Below are 9,126 nucleotides of genomic sequence, written 5' to 3'. Positions count from 1 at the left end.
TATTAACATCAGCCACTGCTGGAGACAGTTGAGTCACTTATGTTAGAAGGGGAATCCAGTGTTTAATTTTGAAATGTTTCAGTTCTCAAATGGAACTTTAAGTGCAAAGCCCACATTCACCATTTTATTTGCATATTGCATTTACATAAGGAAAAGGTGCACTGAAAATGTTATAGAAAGAAATACACAAAACAAGGTCATATTAAAGTACGGTCAGCATAAAGAGAAGGGTGGTTTCAGGTTCCGTGCATCAGTTCCGACCACGTCCCATAACTGTTCCTCATGGCCCACTGGGGACAGGACAGGAGACGCTGATATGTCCTCCAGATAAGTCTCTGAGCGCCCTCCTGCCTCAGCCACGTGGCAGGGTGGGTGTGTTCGCACAGGTCTACAGCCGTGACTGGAGGTAGAGCGGCTCCTGAGCTCGGCTCAGCACAGGTGCGGCAGGAACCGGGATCTGCTGTCGGTACTGAATCGACGCTCCTGACCATTTTCTTGTTTACTGTGTTTACTCAGTAATTCAGCAAATTATCAAATCACTTATGTTCACAGAATTCAGAAGGGACAGCACTATTTAGCTGGACTTGGATAAGCATAACAGTGGTAAATTAGCCAGAATTGGACATTCTCCCATTTCAGGGGTGGAATTGTCCCACCAGAGAAAGTAAACAGAAGTAAAATAATTTAATTGCTCATGCCCTGGATTTTAAGATTCTGAGCTATGGAAAGTGGAAATTAAGTTTTGGTAATCAATGCTAGTGTCTAGGATAAAGTGACGCTAAGGTAAATGCTTCTTTGTGACATAATCCTTCTAAGAGCGTACTGAAGTTACATGTGAAAACACTGGATCTTGGGATACCAATCTGGTGGACCAGACTCGTAAGCTGTTGGGGAACTATGCATGGCAAACAGTAGTGAAAAAGGACTTCGACCCCTCTTGATAAATCCCTGTGCACCGTGCGCCGGGGCAAAACTGCATCAGCCTGTGGGCGTCTGTCCTCACCTGTCCTCAGGAGGTGAAGGTCAGACATTCTTGTCCTGGGCGTGGGGAGAGAGGAGGTCCGATGGGCCTGTTCTCCAGGGAGGCGGCTCCAGGGTCTAAACACAGAAAGGCTGCGGGTCGCGGGGCTGCTTCTGCGGGGCAGGAAGAGCAGGGCTGAGGGGCAGCGGCCTGTGGCACTCGGCGTCTGTCAGCGGAGGGTAGTACTGCCTGTAGCAGCTGTACGCGAACGTCAGGCCAATGGCGGATCCAGCCAGGACGTCTGGACGAAGACAGAGGAGATGGCTTTCCCTCACTCACAAGTCATGCTTGCTGGTGGAGGGAGCTTGACCCTCCAAGGCTACTCTGCAAAACCCCTACATTCCAGGGTTATGGTTTTGGGGGATTTTCTTAGTTTTATCATATAGCTGCAGTATTGTCATTATCAAGCCGTTCCCTTAAACACCAAATCAAAACACATCTTTAGTTAGGTAAGTATAACAAGGCATATTCTGAGTTCACTGCATTGAGTTTTTTAGTTTGGAAGAATAACAGATTCATTGAATACTATAAAAAACTCCTCATCACCATTCAAAGGGTTCTAGAGGAAGGAATAAACTCTAGGAGTTGCCTCTCTTTGTAAAAATTTAGTTTATTCTTCAGAACAGCTCTTAAGGGCCTCTAGCTGATACTGTCAGCTTTTTTTGTTTTTTTTTTTTGTTTTTTTTGAATTTTGGGCTTTCTCTGCAGATACTCTGTAATTTGGATGATTTACTATATCATTCAACTTAAATTTCTTTGGTTTAATTACAATTTTATGTTTTCTTACATTTTACTTCCATTACTGAACAAAAACCTTGACAGTGAAGTTGATTTTTAAGGTAGTAAGTAAACTGAACTTTGAGGTTGGTTGTAAAAAATTTCTTGATTTTTTCCTGAACTTACGATGCTTCAAAGTAATGGGAAAATTAGGATGTCCCTCTTTGGTAATCTGTTTAAAAGATAACAGTGTGCTTTCTCATTTTCCATGTAGCAATAAACCACACTCTCAGTTCAGATCCAGACCATCCTCTGCACACTTGTCTGTTCACTCAGCAGACACCTGGGGGTGTGTCCCATGCCACGTGCGGGGGACAAATGACGGGAGAACCATGGAGGGTCCACGGCCTGGAGGCCTGTGATGCTTACCCTGCCAGTGATGCTTGTAGTCACAGGTGCGGGACAGTGCAATCACAGCTGCAAAGAGTAGGGGTGACAGAAAGGAACAGAATCTCCAAGATTTCCCTCGGCCTCTTGGTGTGAAGCAGTGTAACTTCCCCGCCAGGTAGAAGGATGCGAAGGCCAGACCAGCAAATGCAACTAGAAGAGGGGAAAACGTCTTTTAAAGGAAAAGAAGAAGACAGGGTTATGAACATGTTCTTAGCCCTTTTTGTAGCTTCTGGTGTAGATCACTGATCGAGACTGTCAGTTACGAGGGAGGAGAAAACAAGGGAAAATGAAGGATTATCTCCCAAAGTGAGTGACATTTACCCGGAAGAGAGTTTTTGGACTCCTAGTGATGGGACTTCACTTCCCAGTGCCTCCATTTCCTCGTATATAAATGGGAATCATAAAAATAACAGAAGCCATCTCATTGGGCTAATATTGCTGTCAAATGAGACATGAATCTAAAATGCTTTTGGAAGCACCTGACTATATAGTAACTCTTCCATGCTGCTAAGTTGCTTCAGTCGTGTCCAACTCTGTGCGACCCCAGGGACGGCAGCCCACCCGTCCCTGGGGTTCTCCAGGCAAGAACACTGGAGTGGGTTGCCATTTCTTTCTCCAATGCATGAAAGTGAAAAGTGAAAGTGAAGTCACTCAGTCGGGTCCGACTCTTAGCGACCCCATGGACTGCAGCCCACCAGGCTCCTCTGTCCATGGGATTTTCCAGGCAGGAGTACTGGAGTGGGGTGCCACTGCCTTCTCCGAACTCTTCCATAAAGGCTGGTTAGTATTTTTACGACTAGCACGAGATTGCAGGATTTAGGCAGGATAATACAGTAATAATAAAATGTTCAAATTTCATGAAGGGAAACTACGTCCTCTGTCCTTAAATGTTTAATACTTGAGGTTCAAGCTTGTTATTAAAGAACGGGGGCTCTCTGACTTCTAGATACAAGAACAAGACTGCGTGAGATGTTCCCATCCTCACAAGTTAGTTCCCCTGGGTTAAATTCAATGATTAAAAAAAACAGAACAGGGATGTAGAGTTCACATGGTATTCATACAGGAAGAATGGCCACTGGGGAAGCTCTTACGGCCCTCATTCACCACGGCCTTGTCTCCTGTGCACATCAAGTCTCCATGGGCTTGCCCATCCGGGAAGCAGCGGTAGAAGAAGTCTGGGCGTGGCCTGGAAGAAATACGGCCAGGTCTGAACGTGAATCGTTTACAACTCCAGAAATTGTTCTTCGGTTGTATTAGACATCGATTAACCTATTAACTGTCAGTCAAATAGCATCCCAGGCAAAACAGTGAAACTGGACTGGATAGTCACCACTAAGAGAAAAGCCTTATTTTTCCAAGGTTAGTATTTAAATCAGAAAAAAAAAAAAAAAAAGGCTGCAGCGCATAATTGTTAGGGGAAAGAGCCAGTCATGCTGCAGCTTCCTCAGGGTGCTCTGGAGGACACTGACTCTGGCACTGGGAAATGTGCTGTTCTAGGCAGAAAAGAGCCCGAGAGTCAGCCGGGCACCAAGGCAGAGGGAAGGGAAGAAGCGTTAAGAGAGAAGAGGCTCCGGAAGATAGGGCTGGGGCTGCGTGACCCGCTCTCCTGACCGGAGAGGGCTGAGACGGCAGGCGGCTGCTCGGGCACTCACCTCCCCACTATCAGTTTGATCGTGTTGGTGAAGATGCCATTCAGGGCCAGCGCCAGGCTGGCCGCTGCAAAGCAAAGAAACTCACTGTCAGTGGGTCTGCGGAGGTCCCTGTCTCGTTCAGCACAGCCACAGGGGACACTGTCTCCTGAGACAGCAGAGAGGTCAGCCTCCAGCCAGACTGGAGCATAAAAGGAACGCGGGCCTTGGTGGCCACTGCGGTGCCACAGGTGCATACAGTCCTGTGCGTACAGGTGTACCTGGGAGGTGACCCAGAGGTCACAGGTAAAAAGTAGGGTAGAGGGGAGGCAGAGTCACCTTAGGGAGTCGCAGCACATGGCCTCCACACACTGAGGCCACCAGCTCCATTGGGGGGGTGGGGAGAAGACCCGATGGCCGAGCGTGGGGGTCACTCTTACCCAGGCAGGCCTGCCGGCTGTCGGCTGCGTCCGCCGCCTTGAGACACCTGGCCAGTAGGACTGGAGCCAGCGGGGCGAGGAAGGCGATGACCTGCATGGGACACAGCGGAGCTGAGCACACGAAAGAGAACAGAATCGGCTTGAAAACAAGACCTCCGACAGCAAGAGGAGCGGAGTGACAGTAGAAGTCACACACCAGACCTGAACTGCCCCCTGCAGGTGTGGCGTCCAGGGGCCACGGCCCCGAGCTCCCCTGGCCGCCCTGAGCACTGCCCCCAGCACGTGTCCCCGAGCCAAAGCGGAGGGACATCCGCTCTCAACCCCGCCGAGAAGCACGGCGACGCGAAGCCCCGTCTAGCAGCGAACTCCCCATAAATGTCGCCGCGGAGTCGGGATGACCGCCCAACGCCCTGAAAAGCGCGGTCAGAAGGCAGGCTGGTCCTCCACGCACAAACATCGGCTTGGTGGGGAGATACTCTGCCTCCACGTACGGATTCCGGTAAAGCCACATCTCCTCAGGCTGGATGAGCCTCTGGAAGGGAGGCAGCAACTCCGTCACCCTGAAGGGGACACAAAGGAGCGGAGCGTCGGCGGCTTCTGGCGAGCGCGCGCGGAACCCGGCCGGGTCTCGGAAAGGAGGGTCGGGGGCTGAGGGACCAGGACCGGGGTCGGGGAGGGGGCCAGAGCTCAAGTCCTTACAGGAAGACCGCGAACAGCGCGAGCCGCACGCCCAGCTCGGCCGCGAGGGCCGCCGCCGCCGCCTTCCCCTTGCCCATCGCCCGGTGCGCGATCAAGGCTGACGTGGCGGCGCTGGGGGCGGGGAGTCGAGGGGCGGGGCATCACGTCGGGGGCGGGGACGGGGAAGACGGGTGGGGCGGGTCCGACAGAGGGAGGGGTCGCTCCCCACGTGTCTCTCCACCCGCCTTCCTACGCCCGCCCCGACGCTTCGTACTCACTCAGCCTCCGCTCCCGGGAAGCGCGCAAAGTGCGCGTTTTGTGTTGGCTGCGTTGCCAGGTCCAAGTTTTCCGCGGCTCGGCTAGACCTTGGGCTGCGGGGCCCACCGGCAGGTTAGACGCACGAGGTCTTCCAACCCCGCTCTGGCCCCCTCCCGCCCAGGGTGGCCTGTTGGCCACTGAGTTGTAGCAAGAAGTTACAGGCAATGAACAAGTCCATATATTTAATTTTGGAACATACAGGACAATTTATTGAAGTCAATCTCAAGCAAAATCGGAAATCAGTGGAATGTCATTAAAAATCTTCCAAATTAATCCTCACGGAAGCAAAAAAAAAAATTGAATCCCAAAGTATTTGTAAAATAAAAAAGGTAACATCTCAGTAAATAGAATGTACAAAAATTATATGTTCCTACCAGCACACACAGTAGTAAGAAGCTTAAATATTACAGGCAATCCTAATACACTGTAACTAGTCAACAATAACCTATCTATATACAGGTTAACCAAGCTTTAAACATTTCACACTATGCAATAAAACATGGGCCAATCAACAAAATCCCCCAAATATCATATATCTTGAAGTCTATGTGGCAACATCAAGTCATTATTCAGTAATGCCCTAGTGGAACGCCCCCCCAGGGAAAATGAACACTAATCCTTAGTATCAGGAGCTTCTAGCCAAGTCACAGAAACTCTAATAAAAGAGATTGACTTTTAGTGAATATTGATGCTTTGTTATTAAAGACTCAAGTCTCAAGTGATTTAGGCAAAATAACATTTCACAGGATCTACAAAGTTTATTACAGATAAACAAAGTACAGAAATAACCAATCTACAAAGGTCATTATCATAGATAAAGATCACGAGGAAATGAAAACAGAATCTGTAGGTATCTGTGGTTGTTGTGCAATATCACAAGTGGATACAAATGGATTTCTCATGTCAATTCCAATTATGCACACACCCTTATATATAAAAAGAACCTTATTATTAGCCAGTTGCAATCATCATTTAGCATCTTAGTTATCAGTGGCGATAGGATTTTCTTGTTTAACATGGAGGGCATGTGACAGCACGAATGAGATAAAGAGCAATGTTAGTGACAATGAAGGAAAAGGACATTTTATCCAGTCCACTTCTAAACTGACAAGAGTTACACCATATACACCCCTCATCTACGTCATCTGATGGATACGACAGCGGTGTGCACACATCAGGGGTCTGGTGGCTGGGAAAGGGGAACCCGAGGGTGCTTTCTTGCCAATTAGCAGATGCAGTGATGTCACACGAGAAGACGAAGGACTGAATAAAGGACTTTGGCAACTACTCTTTTCCCTTTCTCTTACACGCTAATGACTTTGAGATACTCCTGAAGGACAGGTATTTCTCTACCTCCTACCCCTTCGTACAAATGTGCCACACGCACCTGAACTTGTCACTTAAGCCATGGACTGACTGGAGAAAGAACGGAAATGAGTTTGAAACACACAGGTCACACCTGGCATTTCAGGAGTGTAACATAAGTGCAAAGTTCTTTTTTTCCCTACACAGGCATCTATTAAAAGGAAAGAAGAGGTGTTTGGGGATAGGGTTGACAAAGTAACAAAGTAAAGAACATACGTAAGAAATACTCATGTAAATGCTGCTGGTATTTCATGCAGGAGTCTCTTCCCCGACTACGTGCACTGAATCTGAGAGACCTAGTGTGGACGCTCCCGTGTGCAGAACTTCGCCTCTAATCCAACTTCAAGAGGGTAAGAGACAAAACAGTGTACAAAACAATGCTTTCTACTTCATAAATTTAAAAATAATTGTAAAACAAGGAGAATCTGAGGAGTTTCAAGTACTTAAAAAACCTGAATTCAATGAGGCAGAGGTCTCAATGTTAAAGTGACTACTTCGTACCTGTGGTAAACATTATAATTCCCCTCCCTCACCCTACTGTGACCCCATTTCTCCCAGTCCCCCTCCCCAGATAAACGTTGGTAGATTTCAGTATATACAAATTTCCAGCTCTTTCGTATATGTCAGTACATGGCAAAGCTGTCTAAGTCTATTTCCGAGCCTATCTGGAAATGGAAGTGAGTTCCACTCTCTGTTTACAAATAACCGGAGACCAAGTCTAGGTGAAAGAAAGCGAAAGTCACTCAGTCGTGTCCAACTCTTTGTGACTCCATGGACTGTATAGTCCATGGAATTCTTCAGGCCAGAATACTGGAGTGGGTAGCCGTTCCCTTCTCCAGGGGATCTTCCCAACCCAGGGATTGAACCCAGGTCCCCGCATTGCAGGCGGATTGTTAACCAGCTGAGCCACCAGGGAAGCCCAAGAATACTGGAGTGGGTAGCCTATCCCTTCTCCAGGAATTGGACAAGGGTCTCCTGCATTTCAGGTGGATTCTTTACCAGCTGAGCCACCAGGGAAGCCCAAGTCTAGGTGGCCTGAGGCTAAAGGAAGTTGTTCCAAATGATCACTTCATGTCTGCTGCAGCTCCAACTCGAAGGATCTAGACACACCAGCTTTTTAAGTAATTCAAGTCTAATTTGCACTGCTCGCCAATTAAGCAACTTCCCCTGTCCCTTCGTGCTGTCCCTCCTGCAGAAGAACAACTGGTGTGAGCTTCCCAAACTGTCAGCACGCCATGGTGACCAATTTTCTCATCCTAATGGGACATGGTATACGGAAGCATCTTAACTTTAAGGTGAATGCTAAAGAAGAGCTTTCTGTTTTAAAATGAAATGAGAGACAAGCAACAAATCCCCGGGAGTCCAGAGCCTGCGCTCCACATGGCTGGCCCGTCTGCTTCCAAACTGCAGGTCTGGGCTGGACCCTGTCAGGAACACACCATGCAACAAGCTACTGTGAAGTAAGGAAACTGCTTCACGATCAGGAAAGAAAGGTATCTGATAGCCACCCTGTCTGAGAGTCCTTTATGTGATTATCTCGAGGTTGTGGGTGTCACAGCATTCTTCCCAGACCTGCTTCCAAATACTTTGTGGAAATGGCAGCAGGGAGCAGCCTTTCCCTTTCCCTATTTTATTTTTTTAGTCTTTAGATGTGTTCCTGACTTGAACACACAGAAATTTCCAAGTTTTAATGATTCTAAAAGTCAGCCTATTTTATAGCTTAGGCAAGAGCTTTTTTGAGAATTAGGATAGGGTGGGAACGTGTTAAAAAGAGAAATGAAAATAAAACCCACCTCACTCCTAACTGTAGCCCTGATTAGACAGTCAAGAAATGATTCACTTCCTCCAGCTGCTTCCGCCTTCCAGGAATGCAGCCCACCCCCCCCCCTGACAAGCGACAGGCAGCGCCCCACTCCCACCAGGGCCTGGAAGGTCTGGAATCTCACCTCTAGTTGTTACAGACCCAGTTTCTGAAGCGTTCTGCTGATTCTCAAAAACCTTAACATTCACTTTTTCTCTGAACCAACATAAGGTTCAAAAAAAAAAATATGACCGTTGTTATCCCATGCTGCTTGATGTTATTTCATTTTTGGATAAGAAGTAAAAACCAGCCATTTTCAGTCTGACTACAGCTCGATTTCACAGTTAGCAAATCAAATAACAACTTCCGGCTGTGAGTAAGCAACGTGTCTGTCGCAGTATTTCATGGCGAGCCACAGGCAAGCATGCTGCTCGGATACTATGCACACTGTATGGATGGATACTTCGCAAACAGAAAGCACGACTTACTCTTTGGCCTGCTTCCACAGCCTGCACCTTTAAAATACGTAAACTTCTGACACCACAAGGTGTGAGTAGAGCTCCTTGGCACTGGCAGGACTGAAAACACTTCTGAGACTGTTAGAGGACATTCCCGGACAGGGACTCCAGAGCTGCGGTCAGCGATTTTGCTTTCCAACCTGATTTCTGAAATGGCAGAACAATCCTGTTAGTCACCCCCACCCGCCCC

The 9,126-nt window shown here is 48.0% G+C and overlaps 1 protein-coding gene across 3 annotated transcripts; it reads right to left on the bottom strand.

Moving 5' to 3' along the window:
* Positions 1-110: 110 nt before the first annotated feature.
* Positions 111-9,046, bottom strand: PLPP5 (phospholipid phosphatase 5). 3 transcript variants are annotated; one of them, XM_070364334.1, is made up of 7 exons: positions 8,907-9,046; positions 4,708-4,816; positions 4,257-4,347; positions 3,841-3,904; positions 3,250-3,374; positions 2,168-2,338; positions 111-1,262 (listed from the first exon to the last, which is right to left on the bottom strand). In XM_070364334.1, exons 2-7 carry the CDS (start codon positions 4,765-4,767, stop codon positions 1,099-1,101), a joined length of 675 nt encoding a protein of 224 aa, XP_070220435.1. In that variant the 5' UTR covers positions 4,768-4,816; positions 8,907-9,046; the 3' UTR covers positions 111-1,098. The 3 variants fall into 3 exon arrangements, with proteins under 3 accessions (XP_070220435.1, XP_070220434.1, XP_070220433.1); XM_070364333.1 differs by lacking the exon at positions 8,907-9,046 and adding an exon at positions 4,956-5,108 and having other exon boundaries at positions 3,280-3,374; XM_070364332.1 differs by lacking the exon at positions 8,907-9,046 and adding an exon at positions 4,956-5,099.
* Between the last annotated feature and the right edge of the window lie 80 nt (positions 9,047-9,126).

This window comes from Bos mutus, chromosome 27 (assembly GCF_027580195.1).
Source record: "Bos mutus isolate GX-2022 chromosome 27, NWIPB_WYAK_1.1, whole genome shotgun sequence".
NCBI lineage: Eukaryota > Metazoa > Chordata > Mammalia > Artiodactyla > Bovidae > Bos > Bos mutus.
Note: the sequence above shows the minus strand (reverse complement) of the source record. Positions and strands in the feature narration are given on the sequence as shown.

Coding starts and splice junctions, on each gene's coding strand:
- PLPP5 (XM_070364332.1), bottom strand. CDS start 5,032: ATGGGCAAGGGGAAGGCGGCGGCGGCGGCCCTCGCGGCCGAGCTGGGC. Junction 4,817..4,955: donor GCGCTGTTCGCGGTCTTCCT/GTAAGGACTTGA, acceptor TGTCCCCTTCAG/GGTGACGGAGTTGCTGCCTC. Junction 4,348..4,707: donor TCCCCACCAAGCCGATGTTT/GTGCGTGGAGGA, acceptor TGTCCCATGCAG/GTCATCGCCTTCCTCGCCCC.